The sequence below is a fragment of the Xenopus tropicalis genome, chromosome 8 (genome assembly GCF_000004195.4).
Source record: "Xenopus tropicalis strain Nigerian chromosome 8, UCB_Xtro_10.0, whole genome shotgun sequence".
Classification (NCBI taxonomy): Eukaryota; Metazoa; Chordata; class Amphibia; order Anura; family Pipidae; genus Xenopus; species Xenopus tropicalis.
In genome coordinates, this window is record NC_030684.2 from 5,959,842 (window position 1) to 5,984,840 (window position 24,999).

Here is a 24,999-nt window from a genome sequence, read left to right on the forward strand (position 1 = left end):
TTAAAAAACAAAAAAAAAACAACAAAAATGTATAAGATCTGCCCCAATACAGCAGACTATATATAAGTGCTCTTTCAGTGTTTAGAAGCTTGCGGATTAATACCGTTTTGGCTTTTTATCTTCAAATACAATATAAATACCTGCACTGCAGGTAACAACCTTGAGGTTCCATCAACAAAGGGTGGTTCCTCATGTTCCCAAAGTTACATCTACTCGCTTGTGCCTTTTGCTTATAACCTTTTTCTCGTAAAAAACCTCGATATATTCATATTCTAAACCAGGGGTCCCCAACCTTTCCTACTCAGGAGCCACAGTCAAATGTAAAAAGACTTGGAGAGCAACACAAGCACCACAGAAGTTAATGGAGGTGCCAAATAAGGGCTGTGATTGGCTATTAGGCAGCCTCTATGCACCCTATTGGCTTACAGGAGGTTTAAGTTGGTTGTAAATCAATTTTATTCAACCAAAACTTGCCCCCAAGTCAGGAATGTAAAAATAACCCCCTGGTTTGGGGGCACTGAGAGCAACATCCAAGGGGTTGGTGAACAACATGTCCTAAACCTTTCCTTAGAACAGTGACCCCCAACCAGTGGCTCGTGAGGAACATGTTGCTCATCAGTTCCTTGGATGTTGCTCAGGGGCTACCAAAAGCCCTTATTTGGCAACCCAAAACCATTTCCATGCTTGTGTTGCTCTCCAACTCTTTTTACATTTGAATGTGGCTCACAAGTAAAAAACGTTGAGGATCCCTGCCTTAGAAGAACCCCTAATGGCATTGAGTCGGCCTTACCTTTGGCTTTACTCCTTTGGCCTTTAGGGTTCCTAAATCATAGACAGGTTGGTAGCCAACTAAATACCTGCCGGCATACATATAATGGGTAACTTTTTGGTCCTTCTACTTTGTGCATAATCCTAAAAACAAAAATAGGGCAAATGTTGGATGAAAGAGGTGGACAACATAAGTCACAAGACCTTCGATGGTTGACCTTCATTGGACACCATTGGCACTGTACAACTCTTGGCAGCCTTTAGCCCTACGTAGTAACAGTTTATTGGGCCGAAAACGTGCAAGACTTGGCCGATATTGCTGAATCGAAGGGCGATCACCGAAATTTATCATGTACCAGAAGTCTGAACTGAGCATGGTAGACTACATAGCAAGTAAAAACATTACGTCAATGACGCTCTTCTCTATCTAGGAAGATGGGCAAACTAGGGATGCACCAAATCCAGAATTCGGTTCGGTATTTGACCAGGATTCGGTCCTGCAGGATTCTGATTTGGCCGTATCCATGGTCCTGGCCAAAACAAATCCGAAAAATTGTGTGACTTTTTGTCATGTTAACACGAAAATGGAAAATTTTTCGCTGCCCACAAATTCCCAATCCTAATTAGTTCCTATCAAAATTCTGCCAAATCCCTTCTGGTGGATTCGGGGGTTCGGCAGGACCCGAAAAACTGGATTCGGTGCATCCCTAGGGCAAACTGATTAAACTGATATCTATGGGAAATAAGAATGTATTTACTCGTTTCATTTTGGGCTCGGAGAAGATAATAGTTTCAACAGAATTTAGAATTTGGTCCCTAATAAAAGACTTTTTGTCGATATTTTATCAGTTCAAACCTCAGAATAAATGGAAAATCCACTAAACTTTTCTTCCCTCCCCTGTTTTTTTTTTTAATTCAGGGTTGAAAAAAAAAAAAAAACATGTTAAATTTATCTGAAATTGTAAAAACTTGACTACAATTCAAAATTTCATTTTCAAAAATTTGAATGTTAAATTTGAAAAATTCAGCTTGAATGTTGAAAATATACCTCCTATTGACTTCTAGAGGTGCTCGCCGGGTTCAAGCAGCCAATTTTTTCAAAATTCAAAATTTCAACATATTTTCGATTACAATTTCAAATTCCAGAAACAAATTTTTTTGATCAGTAGGGAAAAAGAACTGGGGGGGAAAAAACATATTGTGCCAAAAATTGCAAAATTGTTCCGTTCATTTCCAATGTGTAAAAATTAGGGATGCACCGAATCCCGGATTCGGTCCGGGATTTGGCCGAATCCCGGCGTTTTTTGAAGGATTCGGTTTCTGCGGTCCCAGTGGAACCGAATCTGGATCCTAATTAGCATAAATCTGCATAAGCTAATTAGAATTCGGAAAAGGTTAAATAAGCAGTGAAAAAGAATTTCCGCGATTTTTAACCCCTTCCGATCCTACTCAGCATATGCTAATAAGGATTCGGTTCGGGATTCGGCCGATTCCTGCTGGGTGGTTTCAGAGGTTCGGCCGAACCCAAAAAAGTGGGTTTGGTGCATCCCTAATAAAAATTTAGGAGATTATTTGATTCAAATTTCAAGTTTGTAAAACTCAAATTACGAGAATTTAGGGAAGAAAGAACTGATTGAAGTAGAAGACTATCAAAGAGTAGTAATTATAAAAACTGTCCATGGGATTCACATTTGACCAATCAGGGGCATCTTGGCCAAGCCCAGACCTTTCCACTCATCATTCTACTTTTTTTCAACCCTGTTCAAGTTCATTTAGGGACCTCCCAGGAGAGAAACCACTAAAATGTATCCATTTCCATCCTAGTGTTAAGAAATGGTCAAGACACCAACAAGGTTTAGCCACAAAAACAGAAAATATGGTTTAAAGAACCCTTAAAAACAAAAATAATAACTTAAAAAGTAACACAAACATCTAGTCAAAAAGGTTGGACCTTCTAACTAGAAGACTGTTCTAGAATTGTCCACCAATTGGCTAGGAGCACTTGGCTACCAAATCATTTTCTTCTGTTCTGTCAGTTCCCCAAATTGATATTCAGGGGTATCCACAAGTTCCGCGTCTACCTCTTGGCCTTTAAAAGCCCAAAATGGAATTCTTAGTCATCATCAACAGTCTAGGACCTCATGGAACCCAATCAGCAGTTACCTAGAACTGTTCTAGTGCAGTTAGACTATGGAAAGCTCTCATTGGTTACTCAACCGGGGCAAACTATAAGTCAATATTACCACATTACAATCTCCATGAACATGAAAGTGCAATAGGAAGAGAAGGTCGGTACTTGAAGAGTTGGGAGGAAGATACCTGGTTCTTGGCACATACATCTCAAGGAAAACACTCTCTCCGCTCCAAATCAACTACCGTGACGACACTATTTAGTAGTCTGTGCAAATCAGTGGGAGACTGCATCTCACTACTGCAGCGGGGGGGGAATATTGGGCAAAAATTCTCTGCCCGTAAAGAATTTTCAAAGTTACCGAAGTTCCTTCACATCTAACGCCTAGGACGGTTATAAGGTGCACATTTGCCCGAGGCTTTGAGGGATCCGTTTACTAAAGTGAGATTCAAAAACATTTACACCAACCAATATATAAGGGGTAGAATTTGAATGGGGAGTTTAGTACATAGTAGTCCTGTATTGCCCCCTCACTGCCACCGACACATAGTCGCCAAACTCACTCACATTTTGGGCAAATATGGACTTGAGTGGGGACAACGAACAGATCCACAGTAGTGATGTACGGGTCAAGTTTTACTCGACCCACACCCGACCCTAACCCACCCACTTACCAATCCCGGCAAGTCCCCTCTATTTATAGACCAGTGCCGCCCCGCCCACCGATGAAGTCACAAAAGGGGTGGAGTCGGTGCTTGCCTATAATTCAGAGAGCCAGAAGCCACCAGTATAAGGTCGCGGTTGGGGAGAGCAGAAGAAGAGCTCAACCCAAACCCAACTACGACCCCCAAATGTGCTGAGGTCGGCCCAAACCCACAGGTCCCAAAGGTATCGTTCCGGCCCACCTTGACCTGGGTGATATTGGACTGATCCAATCGTTCGGACCTCATCAAAAAAGATCACATTAGAACGATAGTCATCAGGGTGAAGACCACATCAATGAGCCGATGTCCATGTATGGCCACCATATCTGTCTGGATGTCACGCAAGCAATGGGGCAGGTAGGGGGCGGGAACACCTAGGTGCCTCCCCCTCTATATTTACCAGTGTTACAGCTAAACAGCAGGTAAGTGGGAGAATTTGGGGGGACAGTTATCTGGTTTAACCCTCGGTAACCGCGGTGACTTCCTGCTCCACGTAGTCGTGGGGAATTGGCGGCTACTGTGCATCAATCATAATAATAATAATAATCTGTCGCCCCCCCTTCGGCTGACAGCTACGTTAAGGATTATGCTGAGGGTTTACACGACGGGCCATATTAATGGGGATTACTGCTCGCGTTCCCGCCTTGACATTAGACAAAACCTCAGCCAGAAACTTGCTAAAAAAAAACCACCAAAAATATCCAAAAATATCTCGGTGTTTGGATCCCGCGTTAGAGAAACCGCGAGTGTGAAAGTAAATGTGTTAAATGGAGGCATGAAAATTCCCACTTTAGTAAACGACCCCCCCCAGCCCCGGCCCAACATATATATATATATATATCCTCTCCAATGCCCCGCCTCCTGGGCAGGAAAGGGGCTTATTCAGTGATTCAATGAACAACAGCGGATTTCTGAAACGTGCTGGTAAAAACAAAAAAAAAAAAAAATAAAAGTCGTTTTCTACAGTTAAGTTCCGTTATATGAAAAAAGGAGCCCGTTATTATTCGTTTCCTAATTGGTCGCGTCCGACCGGATCATTTACACGGCGCCGAATGCTATTATTTCGCCCGTAAAGTTTTTTTTTTTTTTCCTGTTTTTTTTTTTAAATACAAGCAGAATAAAAATCACATTGTTTTCAGGCAACAGTAGCAGTTCTGAAGGTAAGTGGCCAATCACATTTGTTTTGTTATTAGTAACGCATGCGAAGCAGTTGTAGAACTACACATCCCTTTGGGAGGTTCTCGCCTCTTTATAAAGTTCCGCTGTAGGCAGCTTCCTGTCTTCGCACCGGGGTCTCTGGCCTGCTAGTGGAGCCGGCCTCTTCTTCGAAGGGTGGAGCGGGGCTTCCTTGGGCGTCGGACGCCAACGGGTCGGTGCCACCTACCTCTTGGATGACCGATCCCGTTGCACCTTCGGCCTCTTCGCTCTGCTCGAAGGGAGGGTTGGACCCGTTTGTGAGGTCAATGTTTGCGGCGTTAGTTCTCAGAGACAATATGGCGGCGGAATCGCTTCTTCTCTCTGCATAGATTCTCTGCTCGAAGGCTTGGGCCGGACTGGGCTGGAAATCGGGTTCCAGCGGGACGGTCGGCGCCGTGGCGCCCATCACGGAGCGGTACATCTCCACGCCGTCGGGCAACATGGACTTGATCTTGGGAAGCCAGCGTTTGCGCACCCTGCGTGCGTTGGTGCACATGTCCGCCGCGATGACGTTCATCTCACTCTCCTTGAAATTCGGAGCGAAGTTCTGGCAATACACTGGGAAAATAAAGAACAAAGGCAAAGGGAGTTTGGACATGCAAAATGTCTAAGGTTTGTTCTACTAAACTGGTCTAGAATGGTCATAAAAAGCTGGGTAGGTAGCTAAGCAAGCCTGAGTTGGGGCAACCATACTGGGCAGGCTCCGATGTTCAGAACCTTGACCACACTCAGTGTCGGAATGGCCCACCATTAGGGCAATCATACTGGGCAGGCTCAGATGTTCAGAACCTTGACCACACTCAGTGTCGGAGTGGCCCACCATTGGGGCAACCATAGTGGGTAGGCTCAGATGTTCAGAACCTTGACCACACTCAGTGTTGGAATGGCCCACCATTGGGGCAACCATACTGGGAAGGCTAAAATGTTCAGAACCATGACCACACTCAGTGTCGGAATGGCCCACCATTTGGGGCAACCATACTGAGCAGGCTCAGATGTTCAGAACCTTGACCACACTCAGTGTCGGAATGGCCCACCATTTGGGGCAACCATACTGAGCAGGCTCAGATGTTCAGAACCATGACCACACTCAGTGTCGGAATGGCCCACCATTTGGGGCAACCATACTGAGCAGGCTCAGATGTTCAGAACCTTGACCACACTCAGTGTCGGAATGGCCCACCATTTGGGGCAACCATACTGGGAAGGCTAAAATGTTCAGAACCTTGACCACACTCAGTGTCGGAATGGCCCACCATTTGGGGCAACCATACTGGGCAGGCTCAAATGTTCAGAACCATGACCACACTCAGTGTTGGAATGGCCAACCATTGGGGCAACCATACTGGGCAGGCTCAAATGTTCAGAACCTTGACCACACTCAGTGTGGGAATGGCCCACCATTAGGGCAACCATACTGGGAAGGCTCAAATGTTCAGAACCTTGGCCACACTCAGTGTTGGAATGGCCCACCATTGGGGCAACCATACTGGGTAGACTCAAATGTTCAGAACCTTGACCACACTCAGTGTCGGAATGGCCCACCATTGGGGTAACCATACTGGGCAGGCTCAAATGTTCAGAACCTTGACCATACTCAGTGTCGGAACGGCCAACCATTGGGGCAACCATACTGGGCAGGCTCAAATGTTCAGAACCTTGACCACACTCAAGGGTTGCACTGGGTGGAGACAATGAAAGCACATTCTTGACTGGTTGGCCAGAGGGACATCTTAATGAACCCCAATCATTCCTGTCTAGTATATGGGTCTGTTGACTGGACAATAAATGAAGAAGAGGCCATCACCCATGTAATGTCCCCCTTTACCCAAATAAAATAATTAAACGCTAACTGCTCATCGGTTGCTATGGGTTACTAGACTCCCTAACGATAGAAAGCAGGGTTCCCAGGCATGGACTCTGCAACCTATGACTGGAGAGCAATAATATAACGATCTATGGCCAATGTCTTCTAAGTAATCAATAAAGTTGGGGAAGCAAAAGGATTTCTTACACTTCACAGCATTGAGGACTCTACTGTCCAGAGGCTTCCGGCTGGGATCACTCGTCGATGATCGAATCCCCGTTCCGCAACTGTTTGCAAGGGTGTTCCTGTGAGGGGCAAAGCCAAGAGATGTAAGAGATCCACCAGTATTAACCAGTCTGCATTCTGAAGGAATGTTCTGGGCACACAATAAGCTGTACCCCCATACTGTACTGTCTAAGGGAAACACTATGGCACCCCCTACCCATATGTATAAATACAAATATACAGAGAGGGAATGTTCTGGGCACACAATAAGCTGTACCCCCATACTGTACTGTCTAAGGGAAACACTATGGCACCCCCTACCCATATGTATAAATACAAATATACAGAGAAGGAATGTTCTGGGCACACAATAAGCTGTACCCCCATACTGTACTGTCTAAGAAAAAACACTATGGCACCTCCCTCCCATATGTATAATTACAAATATACAGAGAAGGAATGTTCTGGGCACACAATAAGCTGTACCCCCATACTGTACTGTCTAAGGGAAACACTATGGCACCTCCTACCCATATGTATAAATACAAATATACAGAGAAGGAATGTTCTGGGCACACAATAAGCTGTACCCCCATACTGTACTGTCTAAGGGAAACGCTATGGCACCCCTACCCATATGTATAAATACAAATATACAGAGAAGGAATGTTCTGGGCACACAATAAGCTGTACCCCCATACTGTAATGTCTAAGAAAAAACACTATGGCACCTCCCTCCCATATGTATAAATACAAATATACAGAGAAGGAATGTTCTGGGCACGCAATAAGCTGTACCCCCATACTGTACTGTCTAAGGGAAACACTATGGCACCTCCCTCCCATATGTATAAATACAAATATACAGAGAAGGAATGTTCTGGGCACACAATAAGCTGTACCCCCATACTGTACTGTCTAAGGGAAACACTATGGCACCTCCTACCCATATGTATAAATACAAATATACAGAGAAGGAATGTTCTGGGCGCACAATAAGCTGTACCCCCATACTGTACTGTCTAAGGGAAACACTATGGCACCCCCTACCCATATGTATAAATACAAATATACAGAGAAGGAATGTTCTGGGCACACAATAAGCTGTACCCCCATACTGTACAGTCTAAGGGAAACACTATGGCACCCCCTACCCATATGTATAAATACTAATATAAAGAGAGGGAATGTTCTAGGCACACAGTAAGCTGTACCCCCATACTGTACTGTCTAAGGGAAACACTATGGCACCTCCTACCCATATGTATAAATACAAATATACAGAGAAGGAATGTTCTGGGCACACAATAAGCTGTACCCCCATACTGTACTGTCTAAGGGAAACACTATGGCACCCCCTACCCATATGTATAAATACAAATATACAGAGAGGGAATGTTCTGGGCACACAATAAGCTGTACCCCCATACTGTACTGTCTAAGGGAAACACTATGGCACCTCCTACCCATATGTATAAATACAAATATACAGAGAAGGAATGTTCTGGGCGCACAATAAGCTGTACCCCCATACTGTACTGTCTAAGGGAAACACTATGGCACCCCCTACCCATATGTATAAATACAAATATACAGAGAAGGAATGTTCTGGGCACACAATAAGCTGTACCCCCATACTGTACTGTCTAAGGGAAACACTATGGCACCCCCTACCCATATGTATAAATACAAATATACAGAGAAGGAATGCTCTGGGCACACAATAAGCTGTACCCCCATACTGTACTGTTTAATAGAACGTACCGATCAAAGAACGTAGCGAGTAGCCGCCGCAGCAGGACCTTGTGTTTGACCCCAGCGCAGAGGTGGCAGTTCATCAGTTGGCCGCGGGTGATATAAACCCCAGAACCTAGTGTAGGACAGAGAGACATCAGTCAGGGGATTTACTCAGTTCTAAGCAGGCGTGTATGGAAGGAGCTGGGCATTCGGAACGGTCGGGGTATTAGCCATGATAAAAGGCAGCAGCCAACTGCAGAGGTTAAACCCAATTCCAGTGTGAACGGAAGGATGAAAATGGTAATTTCGTACTCCATTAAGAAAAAAAAAAAGGGCACATTCTGCCGCTATCTAACGTTTCTGAAAGAGGCAGACATGAGACCTTTTACAAATCACAGCCACCACTAAATCGATTGAATGAGAGAGAAAAAAAGAAGCATTAGGGCCTATGGTGGAAGCTCTCTCACTAACTTCCCCCCCACCAACTCTCTCTCTTCTTTACCTTGAATGAACTCCCACACACACAGACCAGCAACTCGCAGATCTGCCGGTATTGATTCTAATTATATTCTGCTGACTGCAGAGGAGCGGAACTCCGGCCCCTCCAGTCGAGTCGATATGCACATTGTGAGACGGGGAGGTTTACTGCATTGGAACACAGGAATGCCGGCTACCTCCCCGCTCATCGAAATGGGAGACGTGGCCTCTCTGCGGGGCACTGGGCTAATGAACGTGGGTCACTAATTCCTAGTTAGTTGGAAAGTCCATATCCCTCGCTTGACACCAAATGACTCAAGAATCGTCCTACAAAGGGTCAATATTTCCTGCAGGCTTGGCCACATCTGGCCAAGTAAGCAGCTTATTGGCCTATGTATGAGGCCAAACTGATGGCCTTGTGAACTGGGCCTTTGCTACATATCAACCATCACAATGGAGAGACTGCATCATTCTGTGAATGTGGCCCTTCGATGATGGTTCTGATCATTGTCCTTAGGGTAAACAATGGTTCCAACCATCATCGGGATTGGTTGGAAGATATGGAGTGTAGTTCTGGAGACAAGCTGAAGGTGTATGGCAACAATAGGGTCACATTGAGCCACTGTGCCTCAATATGGGGCCACCCCCACATCTGGTTGGTCTGTCCCTGGGGTGTTTACTAGTGCCGGAGGTTGCAAAACTATCTAAAAGGTCACTAGAATTGGTTGGGTCACCATCAGTAGTGACTAGCTAAAGGCTAACGGCAATTGGTTGCACTATCACCAAGAGTGACTAGCTGAAGGAACATGGCAGTTGGTTTCACTAACCATCAGGAGTGACTAGCTGAAGGTTTACGGCAATTGGTTGTACCACCACCAGGAGTGACTAGCTGAGGAACATAGCAGTTGGTTCCACTACCACCAGGAGTGACTAGCTGAAGAAACATGGCAGTTGGTTCCACGAACATCAGTAGTGACTAGCTGAAGGTTTACGGCAATGGGTTGCACTACCACCAGGAGTGACTAGCTGAGGAACATGGCCGTTGGTTCCACAACCATCAGGAGTGACTAGCTAAAGGTTTACGGCAATTAGTTGCACTACCACCAGGTGTGACTAGCTGAAGGCTTACGGCAATTGGTGGCACCACGGTCAGGAATGACTAGTTGAAAGGTCACTAGAATTGGTTGCACCACCATCAGTAGTAACTAGCTGAAGGCTAATGACAATTGGTTGCACCACCATGAGTAGTAACTAGCTGAAGGCTAATGACAATTGGTTGCACCACCATCAGTAGTAACTAGCTGAAGGCTAATGACAATTGGTTGCACCACCATCAGTAGTAACTAGCTGAAGGCTAATGACAATTGGTTGCACCACCATCAGTAGTAACTAACTGAAGGCTAATGACAATAGGTTGCACCACTATTAGGCGTGACTAGCTGACGGCTCACTTACGGGTCACAGTGATCAGTGGCACCACCATCATGAGTTACTAGCTTAAGGACAATGACAGTCGGTTTTTGGACTAGATAAAAGGTTGTGCCTTTTGATGAAGGCTGACGGCAATTGGTGGCACCACCATCAGGAATGACCAACTCAAAGATTCCTAAAACAGCTTGGACCACCATTAGCATTCAAGCCTGAAGCTATTGGCTGTAAATGTGACTTAATAAAGAATCACAGTAGCTAGTGAGTAGCTGAAGGATCGGGACAGTTGGTTGCACCTCCTTGAGAAGTTGGCTGCATTTCTAAGTCTAGTTGTTCAGCCAAGTGCCGGTGTATGCCGACTCAGCGTTTCCCAAGCAACTATCGAGTGTCCCTCTGGAAAGTCCGATCTGCGGCTCTGCTGAAACCCAACCCATACGGGGGGCCGGGAAGCCATATTGTCCTTCTACATTCAGCCAGAAGAGCAAAATCTGATTTCCGACACTTACCCTTTAAAGAGTTAACTAGTAGTAGTAACTAGCTGAAGGCTAATGACAATTGGTTGCACCACCATTAGGTGTGACTAGCCGAAGACTCACTTAAGGGTCACAGTAATCAGTGGCACCACCATCATGAGTGACTAGCTTAAGGACAATGACAGTCGGTTTTTGGACTAGATAAAAGGTTGTGCCTTTTGATGAAGGCCGACGGCAATTGGTGGCACCACCATCAGGAATGACCAACTCAAAGATTCCTAAAACAGCTTGGACCACCATTAGCATTCAAGCCTGAAGCTATTGGCTGTAAATGTGACTTAATAAAGAATCACAGTAGCTAGTGAGTAGCTGAAGGATCGGGACAGTTGGTTGCACCTCCTTGAGAAGTTGGCTGCATTTCTAAGTCTAGTTGTTCAGCCAAGTGCCGGTGTATGCCGACTCAGCGTTTCCCAAGCAACTATCGAGTGTCCCTCTGGAAAGTCCGATCTGCGGCTCTGCTGAAACCCAACCCATATGGGCGGCCGGGAAGCCATATTGTCCTTCTACATTCAATTGTAGTAGAGCTGGGACCTCATCCAGTTCGATACAGCTGGAAGCCAGAAGAACAAAACCTGATTTCCGACACTTACCCTTTAAAGAGTTAACTAGTAGTAGTAACTAGCTGAAGGCTAATGACAATTGGTTGCACCACCATTAGGTGTGACTAGCCGAAGACTCACTTAAGGGTCGCAGTAATCAGTGGCACCACCATCATGAGTGACTAGCTTAAGGACAATGACAGTCGGTTTTTGGACTAGATAAAAGGTTGTGCCTTTTGATGAAGGCTGACATCAACTGGTGGCACCTCCATCAGAAACGACCAACTCAAAGGTTCCTAAAACTGGTTGAACCACATTAGCATTCAAGCCTGAAGCTATTGGCTGTAAATGTGACTTAATAAAGAATCACAGTAGCTAGTGAGTAGCTGAAGGATCGGGACAGTTGGTTGCACCTCCTTGAGAAGTTGGCTGCATTTCTAAGTCTAGTTGTTCAGCCAAGTGCCGGTGTATGCCGACTCAGCGTTTCCCAAGCAACTATCGAGTGTCCCTCTGGAAAGTCCGATCTGCGGCTCTGCTGAAACCCAACCCATACGGGCGGCCGGGAAGCCATATTGTCCTTCTACATTCAATTGTAGTAGAGCTGGGACCTCATCCAGTTCGATACAGCTGGAAGCCAGAAGAGCAAAATCTGATTTCCGACACTTACCCTTTAAAGAGTTAAGAATAAATTCTGGGAAAGTAATATATGCAGGATTTTTCCCAAGCAACGGAGAGAGAGAGCGGCGGCGGAAAGCCTGTAACACCTGCCAATGGTGATATTAATGCAAGCAGAAGAAATAAACTCTGCTCCACATGTATTACGAGCCCGAGATATTAATCTGCCTCCGCAGATTGAAAAATGCAAATGGGGCCCCATCCACAGGTGCGCGCCGCCACGATTTACAGTTGTTCCTTACTGTGAAAATAACCCGTGTCACATTTAATAGCCGCGCATAAAAACGTAAACTGCAACAAAATGAATATTCCGCCGGCATAACGAGTGTTGGTATTCTGTATGCTAACAGCCATTTACGGTGCCCGAGTCATTGTGCTCCGCGAGCAAATTGATTTGCTTGGAAACATACACGTTGCTTTGACTGTCGGAGATATTTAGCAAATGTGACAGTTTGGGAGAAGCTATTAAATATGGATCAACTCCAAACCGTCGCTTTTTTCAGCCCCCTAATAATACAGGGGGAAAAAAATATAGAATTTTAGCCTCCGTTGCAGTTTAGAACAGAGCAATGTTCTCACGTGGGAAGATTTATGGTTTGTGGGGAGTTTTATGGAGCAGAAGTATAATCTGTATGCTGATGCAGTTCCCCGACTCCTGTATGGAGACTTCTCGCTAAAGAGTAAAGGTGGCCATACCCCATGCACTTATTGGGCGAGGTTGCCAAATGAGAAAATCTTTCAGCCACTATCGGAGTAATTGTTTGGCTCAAAGATCAAACAAGAAAGACAGGAATAGGACCTGTAAGAGTAAGAACCGCATCAATGAGCCGCCGCGGCCCCCGATCTGAAGGGAAAAGCAAACCTGCCCGATCCACTTCTCCTGTATGGATAGTTCTTACTAAAGAGTAAAGGTGGCCATACCCCATGCACTTATTTGGCGAGGTCGCCATACGAGCAAATCTTTCAGCCACTATCGGAGTAATTGTTTGGCCCAAAGATCAAACAAGAAAGACAGGAATAGGACCTGTTAGAGTAAGAACCGCATCAATGAGCCGCCGCGGCCCCCGATCTGAAGGGAAAAGCAAGCCTGCCCGATCCACTTCTCCTGTATGGATAGTTCTTACTAGAGAGTAAAGGTGGCCATACCCCATGCACTTATTGGGCGAGGTCGCCATACGAGCAAATCTTTCAGCCACTATCGGAGTAATTGTTTGGCCCAAAGATCGAACGACAAAGACAGGAATAGGACCTGTTAGAGTAGGGACCACATCAATGAGCCGACGCGGCCCCTGATCCAAACCTGCCCGATCCACTTCTGGCCTCCTGTATGGATAGTTCTTACTAAAGAGTAAAGATACACGTATTGGGCGAGGTTGCCAAATGAGTAAATCTTTCAACCACTAAGGTGCACAATATCGGAATAATTAGATTGTTTGGGCATTGGCCCAAAGATTGAATGGCAAAGACAGGAATAGAACCTGTTAGAGTAGGGGCCACATCAATGAGCCGATGCGGCCCCCGATCTGATGGGAAAATCAAACCTGCCCGATCCACTTCTGGCCTCCTGTCTCCTGTATGGATAGTTCTTACTAAAGAGTAAAGGTGGCCATACCCCATGCACTTATTGGGCGAGGTCGCCAAACGAGAAAATCTTTCAGCCACTAAGGTGCACAATATCAGAGTAATTAGATTGTTTAGGACCTGTTAGAGTAAGAACCACATCAATGAGCCGACGTCGCCCCTAATCTGACGGGAAAATCAAACCTGCCCGATCCACTTCTGGCCTCCTGTATGGATACTAAAGAGTAAAGGTGGCCATACACCATAAGATCCACGTATTTGGCAAGATTGCCAAAAGAGAAAATCTTTTAACCACTAAGGTGCACAATAATAGTAATTGTTTGGCCCTTGACCCAAAGATCAAATGGCAAAGACAGGAATAGAACCTGTTAGAGTAGGGGCCACATCAATGAGCCGATGCGGCCCCCGATCCAAACCTGCCCGATCCACTTCTGGCCTCCTGTCTTCTGTATGAATAGTTCTTACTAAAGAGTAAAGGTGGCCATACCCCATGCACTTATTTGGCGAGGTTACCAAATGAGCAAATCTTTCAGCCACTATCGGAGTAATTGTTTAGCCCAAAGATCAAACAAGAAAGACAGGAACAGGACCTGTTAGAGTAAGAACCGCATCAATGAGCCGCCGCGGCCCCCGATCTTAAGGGAAGAGCAAACCTGCCCGATCCACTTCTCCTGTATGGATAGTTCTTACTAGAGAGTAAAGGTGGCCATACCCAATGCACTTATTTGGCGAGGTTGCCAAACGAGAAAATCTTTCAGCCACTAATGTAAGCAATATCGAAGTAATTAGATTGTTTAGGACCTGTTAGAATAAGAACCACATCAATGAGCCGATGCGGCCCCCGATCTGACGGGAAAATCAAACCTGCCCGATCCACTTCTGGCCTCCTGTATGGATAGTTCTTTCTAAAGAGTAAAGGTGGCCATACCCCATAAGATCCACGTATTTGGCAAGGTTGCAAAATGAGCAAATCTTTCAACCACTATGGTGCACAATATCGGAATAATTAGATTGTTTGGCCCAAAGATAGAATGACAAAGAGTAGGAGTATGCCAATGCGGCCCCCGATCTGATGGGAAAATCAAACCTGCCCGATCCACTTCTGGCCTCCTGTATGGATAGTTCTTACTAGAGAGTAAAGGTGGCTATACACCATAAGATCCACATATTTGGCAAGATTGCCAAATGAGCAAATCTTTCAACCACTAAGGTGCACAATATCGGAATAATTACATTGTTTGGGCCTTGGCCCAAAGATAGAATAACAAAGACAGGAATAGGACCTGTTAGAGTAAGGACCACATCAATGAGCCGATGTGGCCCCCGATCTAAACCTGCCTGATCCACTTCTGGCCTCCTGTCTCCTGTATGGATAGTTCTTACTAAAGAGTAAATGTGGCCATACCCCATGCACTTATTTGCCAAGGTTGCCAACGAGCAAATCTTTCAAACACTAAATGCGCAGTATCAGAGTAATTGTTTGGCCCTTGGCCCAAAGATCAAACGACAAAGACAGGAATAGGACCTGTTAGAGTAGAGACCACATCAATGAGCCGATGCGGCCCCCGATCTGACAGGAAAATCAAACCTTCCCGATCCACTTCTGGCCTCCTGTATAGATACTAAAGAGTAAAGGTGGCCATACACCATAAGATCCACGTATTTGGCGAGGTTGCCAAAAGAGAAAATCTTTCAACCACTAAGGTGCACAATAATAGTAATTGTTTGGCCCTTGACCCAAAGATCAAATGGCAAAGACAGGAATAGAACCTGTTAGAGTAGGGGCCACATCAATGAGCCGATGCGGCCCCCGATCTGACGGGAAAATCAAACCTGCCCGATCCACTTCTGGCCTCCTGTCTCCTGTATGGATAGTTCTTACTAAAGAGTAAAGGTGGCCATACCCCATACACTTATTTGGTGAGGTTGCCAAACGAGAAAATCTTTCAGCCACTAAGGTAAGCAATATCGGAGTAATTAGATTGTTTAGGAACCCGATCTGACGGGAAAATCAAACCTGCCCGATCCACTTCTGGCCTCCTGTCTCCTGTATGGATAGTTCTTACTAAAGAGTAAAGGTGGCCATACCCCATACACTTATTTGGCGAGGTTGCCAAACGAGAAAATCTTTCAGCCACTAATGTAAGCAATATCGAAGTAATTAGATTGTTTAGGACCTGTTAGAATAAGAACCACATCAATGAGCCGATGTGGCCCCCGATCTGACGGGAAAATCAAACCTGCCCGATCCACTTCTGGCCTCCTGTATGGATACTTCTTGCTAAAGAGTAAAGGTGGCCATACCCCATGCACTTATTTGGCGAGGTCACCAAACAAGCAAATCTTTCAACCACTATTGGAGTAATTGTTTGGCCCAAAGATCGAAAAAGAAAGACAGGAGTAGGACCTGTTAGAGTAAGAACCGCGTCAATGAGCCGATGCGGCCCCTGATCTGACGGGAAAAGCAAACCTGCCCGATCCACTTCTGGCCTCCTGTATGGATAGTTCTTACTAAAGAGTAAAGGTGGCCATACACCATAAGATCCACATATTTGGTGAGGTTGCCAAATGAGCAAATCTTTCAGCCACTAAGGTGCACAATATCAGAGTAATTAGGTTGTTTGAACCTTGGCCCAAAGATAGAATGACAAAGACAGGAGTAGGACCTGTTAGAGTAAGGGCCAAATCAATGAGCCGACGCAGCCCCCGATCTAAACCTTCCCGATCCACTTCTGGCCTCCTGTATGGATAGTTCTTACTAAAGAGTAAAGGTGGCCATACCCCATACACTTATTTGGCGAGGTCCCCAAACGAGCAAATCTTTCAACCACTAAGGTAAGCAATATCGGAGCCACGAGTCCCACACTCTCAGTTCTCCCCAGCCACAAGTCCCACACTCTCAGTTCTCCCCAGCCATGAGTCCCACACTCTCAGTTCTCCCCAGCCATGAGTCCCACACTCTCAGTTCTCCCCAGCCACAAGTCCCACACTCTCAGTTCTCCCCAGCCATGAGTCCCACACTCTCAGTTCTCCCCAGCCACAAGTCCCACACTCTCAGTTCTCCCCAGCCACAAGTCCCACACTCTCAGTTCTCCCCAGCCACAAGTCCCACACTCTCAGTTCTCCCCAGCCACAAGTCCCACACTCTCAGTTCTCCCCAGCCACAAGTCCCACACTCTCAGTTCTCCCCAGCCATGAGTCCCACACTCTCAGTTCTCCCCAGCCACAAGTCCCACACTCTCAGTTCTCCCCAGCCACAAGTCCCACACTCTCAGTTCTCCCCAGCCACAAGTCCCACACTCTCAGTTCTCCCCAGCCACAAGTCCCACACTCTCAGTTCTCCCCAGCCACAAGTCCCACACTCTCAGTTCTCCCCAGCCATGAGTCCCACACTCTCAGTTCTCCCCAGCCACAAGTCCCACACTCTCAGTTCTCCCCAGCCACAAGTCCCACACTCTCAGTTCTCCCCAGCCACAAGTCCCACACTCTCAGTTCTCCCCAGCCACAAGTCCCACACTCTCAGTTCTCCCCAGCCACAAGTCCCACACTCTCAGTTCTCCCCAGCCACAAGTCCCACACTCTCAGTTCTCCCCAGCCACAGTCCCACACTCAGTCTCCCACCAAGCCACACTCTCAGTTCTCCCCAGCCACAAGTCCCACACTCTCAGTTCTCCCCAGCCACAAGTCCCACACTCTCAGTTCTCCCCAGCCACAAGTCCCACACTCTCAGTTCTCCCCAGCCACAAGTCCCACACTCTCAGTTCTCCCCAGCCACAAGTCCCACACTCTCAGTTCTCCCCAGCCACAAGTCCCACACTCTCAGTTCTCCCCAGCCACGAGTCCCACACTCTCAGTTCTCCCCAGCCACAAGTCCCACACTCTCAGTTCTCCCCAGCCACAAGTCCCACACTCTCAGTTCTCCCCAGCCACAAGTCCCACACTCTCAGTTCTCCCCAGCCACAAGTCCCACACTCTCAGTTCTCCCCAGCCACGAGTCCCACACTCTCAGTTCTCCCCAGCCACAAGTCCCACACTCTCAGTTCTCCCCAGCCACGAGTCCCACACTCTCAGTTCTCCCCAGCCACAAGTCCCACACTCTCAGTTCTCCCCAGCCACAAGTCCCACACTCTCAGTTCTCCCCAGCCACGAGTCCTACACTCTCAGTTCTCCCCAGCCACGAGTCCCACACTCTCAGTTCTCCCCAGCCACAAGTCCCACACTCTCAGTTCTCCCCAGCCACAAGTCCCACACTCTCAGTTCTCCCCAGCCACAAGTCCCACACTCTCAGTTCTCCCCAGCCACAAGTCCCACACTCTCAGTTCTCCCCAGCCATGAGTCCCACACTCTCAGTTCTCCCCAGCCACAAGTCCCACACTCTCAGTTCTCCCCAGCCACAAGTCCCACACTCTCAGTTCTCCCCAGCCATGAGTCCCACACTCTCAGTTCTCCCCAGCCACAAGTCCCACACTCTCAGTTCTCCCCAGCCACAAGTCCCACACTCTCACTTCTCCCCAGCCACAAGTCCCACACTCTCAGTTCTCCCCAGCTTACCAGCCACAAGTTCCAGCTTTTCCCCGGGATCCCCCTCTGAGTACAGCTTCGGGTGGCAGCGGTATCCAATCTGGCTTATCAAGCTGGCAGGGAGCGCCACCAAATCCCGCCGGATCAGGACACAGGAGCGGTTTTCCAATGCCGGAATCTGATCTGTTTTATCCTGCCCTGATGTAGACAAGACCGAGAGAAGAAAAAAAAGCATTACAATTGGGAAGAACCCCCAAAACATTTCAATCATCTGGGACAAATTTACTATTATTTACTATTCTCTGGGATTAATTTACTATTAGTGGCTACAACGGTGAGGTGCAAAAATGTGTCCGGATTTGTTTTGAGCTTTGTTTGACTCCAGATCTTCAACCACAAATTCAACAGCCAAGTTTTGGCTCCGTCCTTCAAAAACATCACAGAAGGTAGAAATTACTGGGCACCATATACTGCCTGGATAAACTCAATCCACCCAAAGCCTTTGTTAAACAGAGACCGTTGTAATTTACTGCCCCCACCCTCTTTGCCCCATTGCTGCTCCCTATTCTGTCCTCCCTGGCAGGATATTTATGTACCTTGCAGCCCAACGTTTACACATACCTTACACACACAAACCACCCAAGAACCAGCCTTGTTGATGGCAACATATAACAAAAGATGAAAAGATCACCCAGCGATAGAGCTCCTCTCCGGTTACTGGGCATCAACAGCCATTAATAACCGCAGGCTAGACTGTCACTAAGCAGCTCTGTCCTTTATGGGGTTGGTGGAACGGACTCTGAAGAACCCGAGGTGGCTCTGTTTCCTTTCATTCTCCTACAGCTTTAGTTACTGTGGATTCTGCTCCAGAACCGTAGCCAATACTCTTATTGGACGACAGTTTATCGAACAACAAAACACATCAATGTTTTCCAGACTTTTCCAACCACTTTGAGCTTCAGCCTTTGGTTATGGAACCCTACTCAGAAGAAGGCTACAGCTACCATGTATACTAGCGGTTCTCAACCTGTGGGTCGGGACCCCTTTGGGACCCTTTCACAGGGGTTGCCTAAGACCATTGGAAAACACATATTTCCGATGGTCTTGGGAATAATTTTATGGTTGGGGGTCACCACAACATGAGGAACTGTATTAAAGGGTCGCGGCATTAGGAAGGTTGGGAATCACTGGTCTAGTGGTATAATGGGAGACCCTGGCCCAAGGAGCTTACAGCCTAGTGGTATAATGGGAGACCCTGTCTTAAAGAGCTTACAGTCTAGTGGTATAATGGGAGACCCTGTCCTAAAGAGCTTACAGCCTAGTGGTATAATGGGATACCCTGTCCCAAGGAGCTTACAGTCTAGTGGTATAACGGGAGACCCTGTCCCAAGGAGCTTACAGCCTAGTGGTATAATGGGATACCCTGTCCCAAGGAGCTTACAGTCTAGTGGTATAATGGGAGACCCTGTCCCAAGAAGCTTACAGTCTAGTGGTATAATGGGAGACCCTGTCCTAAAGAGCTTACAGTCTAGTGGTATAATGGGAGACCCTGTCCTAAAGAGCTTACAGTCTAGTGGTATAATGGGAGACCCTGTCCCAAGGAGCTTACAGTCTAGTGGTATAATGGGAGACCCTGTCCTAAAGAGCTTACAGTCTAGTGGTATAATGGGAGACCCTGTCCTAAAGAGCTTACAGTCTAGTGGTATAATGGGAGACCCTGTCCCAAGGAGCTTACAGTCTAGTGGTATAATGGGAGACCCTGTCCCAAGGAGCTTACAGCCTAGTGGTATAATGGGATACCCTGTCCCAAGGAGCTTACAGCCTAGTGGTATAATGGGATACCCTGTCCCAAGAAGCTTACAGTCTAGTGGTATAATGGGAGACCCTGTCCTAAAGAGCTTACAGTCTAGTGGTATAATGGGAGACCCTGTCCTAAAGAGCTTACAGTCTAGTGGTATAATGGGAGACCCTGTCCCAAGGAGCTTACAGTCTAGTGGTATAATGGGAGACCCTGTCCTAAAGAGCTTACAGTCTAGTGGTATAATGGGAGACCCTGTCCTAAAGAGCTTACAGTCTAGTGGTATAATGGGAGACCCTGTCCTAAAGAGCTTACAGTCTAGTGGTATAATGGGAGACCCTGTCCCAAGGAGCTTACGGTCTAATGCAGCGGTTCTCAACCTGTGGGTCGGGACCCCTTTGGGGGTTGAAGGACCCTTTCACAGGGGTCGCCTAAGACCATCGGAAAACATATTTCCAACAGTCTTAGGAATCATTTTATGGTTGGGGGTCACCACAACATGAGGAACTTTATTAAAGGGTCGCGGCATTAGGAAGGTTGAGAACCGCTGTTCTAGAGTAAAATAATGACCCCCATTGATCTTGAAAGACACAGAACATTTTTTTATTCAGTAGAAAGAACAGACTGCATTGTCACGGTACTTCCCATACACCTTGCCTGAGATGTACTATGTCACTATGTATGTACTTGGGGAGACGTTGGAGGACTTGATACCATAGAGTTTTAAGGTCACCAGATGCTCCTCAAGAGATTACGGAGCATTTTTTGGGGGCTGGATTAAAATATAAGGTTCTGATGTTCCACCAAAGCCCAACAGAATCCTGCCAGAACCAGATCTACTCCGGCTAAGGAGTTAATCATGAACGGGAAGATGGGACCCATTTTACACGATGTTCTCACAAAGGCCAGCTCCTCCCTAGGTTCTCATTGCTATAAATTCCAAGGGAATAGAACTTCTTATTCCTGCCTTGGAAGCAGCCGTATCTGTCCTTTTTTAGACCTGGGCCTGTCACAAGTTGCCGGGTTTATAAATACTCGTATTTCAGCAGCTTGTGGAAAAGCGAAACATCTGCCAGTGTACATGTGCGATTAAACATTGTCTTTAGACTTTACCCATTCGCAACCGGTGGGGCCCACTGTGAGTGTCGGGGTCACGGGAGGATAAGGAGCTGCTTAACCCATTCGTCTCATAGTCCTATAGTTCCCTGCATCCCCCCCATAGCTACACACAGTGTTACCCCAATGTTTCTATATATCTGTAACCTTGTTATGGGCTAAGGGGGCCCAGCCTGAAGGCCAGTTAGGGGGGGATTTGGGGTGAGTGCTTATTTGTGCCCTGGGTACCCCTGGAACTATAGCGGGGTGACTGTTACCCCAATGTTTCTATATATCTGTAACCTTGTTATGGGCTAAGGGGGCCCAGCCTGAAGGCCAGTTAGGGGGGATTTGGGGTGAGTGCTTATTTGTGCCCTGGGTACCCCTGGAACTATAGCGGGGTGACTGTTACCCCAATGTTTCTATATATCTGTAACCTTGTTATGGGCTAAGGGGGTCCAGCCTGAAGGCCAGTTAGGGGGGGATTTGGGGTGAGTGCTTATTTGTGCCCTGGGTACCCCTGGAACTATAGCGGGGTGACTGTTACCCCAATGTTTCTATATATCTGTAACCTTGTTATGGGCTAAGGGGGCCCAGCCTGAAGGCCAGTTAGGGGGGGATTTGGGGTGAGTGCTTATTTGTGCCCTGGGTACCCCTGGAACTATAGCGGGGTGACTGTTACCCCAATGTTTCTATATATCTGTAACCTTGTTATGGGCTAAGGGGGCCCAGCCTGAAGGCCAGTTAGGGGGGGATTTGGGGTGAGTGCTTATTTGTGCCCTGGGTACCCCTGGAACTATAGCAGGGTGACTGTTACCCCAATGTTTCTATATATCTGTAACCTTGTTATGGGCTAAGGGGGCCCAGCCTGAAGGCCAGTTAGGGGGGGATTTGGGGTGAGTGCTTATTTGTGCCCTGGGTACCCCTGGAACTATAGCGGGGTGACTGTTACCCCAATGTTTCTATATATCTGTAACCTTGTTATGGGCTAAGGGGGCTCAGCCTGAAGGCCAGTTAGGGGGGGATTTGGGGTGAGTGCTTATTTGTGCCCTGGGTACCCCTGGAACTATAGAGAGGTGACTGTTACCCCAATGTTTCTATATATCTGTAACTTTGTTATGGGCTAAGGGGGCCCAGCCTGAAGGCCAGTTAGGGGGGGATTTGGGGTGAATGCTTATTTGTGCCCTGGGTACCCCGGGAACTATAGCAGGGTGACTGTTACCCCAATGTTTCTATATATCTGTAACCATGTTATGGGCTAAGGGGGCCCAGCCTGAAGGCCAGTTAGGGGGGGATTTGGGGTGAGTGCTTATTTGTGCCCTGGGTACCCCTGGAACTATAGCAGGGTGACTGTTACCCCAATGTTTCTATATATCTGTAACCATGTTATGGGCTAAGGGGCCCAGCCTGAAGGCCAGTTAGGGGGGGATTTGAGGTGAGTGCTTATTTGTGCCCTGGGTACCCCTGGAACTATAGCGGGGTGACTGTTACCCCAATGTTTCTATATATCTGTAACCTTGTTATGGGCTAAGGGGGCCCAGCCTGAAGGCCAGTTAGGGGGGGATTTGGGGTGAGTGCTTATTTGTGCCCTGGGTACCCCTGGAACTATAGCGGGGTGACTGTTACCCCAATGTTTCTATATATCTGTAACCTTGTTATGGGCTAAGGGGGCCCAGCCTGAAGGCCAGTTAGGGGGGGATTTGGGGTGAGTGCTTATTTGTGCCCTGGGTACCCCTGGAACTATAGAAAGGTGACTGTTACTGTTATGAGCTAAGGATGAACCCAAAACTTCACAGTTCCATCTATTTCCCCAGAAGCCAGTTAATCACAACTCTTGGACTGTGGTCGGAAACTGGAGCGCTCAGAGGAAACCCACTCAGTCATGAGAAGAACATGGAAATGATACACTAATTGGATAGAGGAAGGACAAAGGACAGAGAAGTGAAACACAAACTGGCAATTTAATGACATCTGCCCAAACCACTGCTGGGTTAACCCTCTCCTGGACAAGCACCGTCCCTGTCCCACAGATGTCGTAGCAGAGAAAATGGAAATCATGGAATTCACTTAAAGAGAAATCAAGTGAGTTCAGGGAAAGTGAGTTAAAGTAGAAGCCACAAGTTTCAGGGACAGGTTTCTGCCTGAGGCACAGGGAAAATAAGATAAGGGCTGACATGGGAATCAAACCCAGGATACTTTAAAAAGGAGCTTGTTGACTTACAAACTGATGTAGGATGGACAGGGGACACTAAGAATAAGTATTGTACGGACCGGAAGAATGCAAAGGTGGAATAGAACAAGCAAAGTTTTTGTCCAATGACTTCTGAAGGGTCCCCATTTGTCCATGGTTGGGATTAAGTCTGGAAATACAGGAGACAGAAGGTTGCAGTAGGGGGCAGAAAACTGCAGAAGGAAACTGTTGGAGTAAAGATGGAAGAATGATGGAGGAGAAGGTTGAGGGTACATGAAGCAGGAGGTTGGAGGAAGAGACAACTGGGGAAACTTAAGGTGGACATATGAGGGAGGGAGGTGGAGTTAAAGAGGAGGCAACTGAGGATACAGGAGAAGGGAAGATGATAGAGGAGGCAACTGAGGATACCGGAGAAGGGAAGATGATGAAGGAGGCAACTGAGGATACAGGAGAAGAAAAGATGATGAAGGAGGCAACTGAGGATACAGGAGAAAGGAAGATGACAGAGGAGGCAACTGAGGATACAGGAGAAGGGAAGATGATAGAGGAGGCAACTGAGGAATCAGGAGAAGGGAAGATGATGGAGGAGACAAGTGAGGAAACAGGAGAAGGGAAGATGATAGAGGAGGCAACTGAGGAAACAGGAGAAGGGAAGATGATGGAGGAGACAAGTGAGGATACAGGAGAAGGGAAGATGATGGAGGAGACAAGTGAGGAAACAGGAGAAGGGAAGATGATGGAGGAGACAAGTGAGGAAACAGGAGAAGGGAAGATGATAGAGGAGGCAACTGAGGAAACAGGAGAAGGGAAGATGATGGAGGAGACAAGTGAGGATACAGGAGAAGGGAAGATGATGGAGGAGACAAGTGAGGAAACAGGAGAAGGGAAGATGATGGAGGAGACAAGTGAGGAAACAGGAGAAGGGAAGATGATGGAGGAGACAAGTGAGGAAACAGGAGAAGGGAAGATGATAGAGGAGACATGTGAGCATACCGAAGAGAGAAAGATGAGGAAGGAGACAACTGGAGGTACAGAAGATTGAACAAGGGAGGAGACAGCTTAGGTTACAGGAGATGTAAAGGTGAAGGACAAAACAATTGTGGATACTGGAAAGGAAAAGATGTGAAAGGAGACGTCTGGGGATGGAGGAGATGGAAAGATAAGGGAGGAGACAACTGAGGATACTAAAGAGAGAAAGATGAGGAAGGAAACAACTAGAGGTAGAGGAGATGGAGTGATAGGATACAGCCTGGGATACAGTAGGTGGAACGATGAGGGAGGGGACAACTGAGGAAACCAAAGATGAGGAAGAAGAAAGCTGGGGATACAGGAGATAGAGAAATGAAGGAGAAGACAGGACATGAAATGATAAGGGAGAAGATAAAGGAGATGGAACATGAATGAGGAGACAACTGGGGGTACAGGAGAGAAAAAGTTACAGCAGGATGTTCCAGTAATTGGTTTATAGGGGAATCTTAGTCCCAATGACCCCATACAGTAACAAGTAATTACTACAAAACATTCCAACACTAAAAAGGGACACACAACATAGTGATAGGGGTACTGTATGGTAATGTGCCCCCTACTGTAAA

The 24,999-nt window shown here is 46.9% G+C and overlaps 1 protein-coding gene across 4 annotated transcripts in view; it reads right to left on the bottom strand.

The window, feature by feature from the left end:
* Positions 1 to 1,265: 1,265 nt before the first annotated feature.
* nacc2 (NACC family member 2, BEN and BTB (POZ) domain containing) overlaps positions 1,266 to 24,999 on the bottom strand; it is an 86,757-nt gene continuing 63,023 nt past the window's right edge. For 3 of the 4 annotated variants that reach the window (XM_012967898.3, XM_031906864.1, XM_031906865.1), the window contains exons 3-6: positions 18,354 to 18,521; positions 8,597 to 8,702; positions 6,815 to 6,912; positions 1,266 to 5,358 (exon numbers count right to left, since the gene is read on the bottom strand). In XM_012967898.3, coding sequence (XP_012823352.1) covers positions 4,853 to 5,358; positions 6,815 to 6,912; positions 8,597 to 8,702; positions 18,354 to 18,521 — 878 coding nt within the window. In that variant the 3' untranslated portion in view covers positions 1,266 to 4,852. 4 annotated transcript variants of the gene reach the window in all.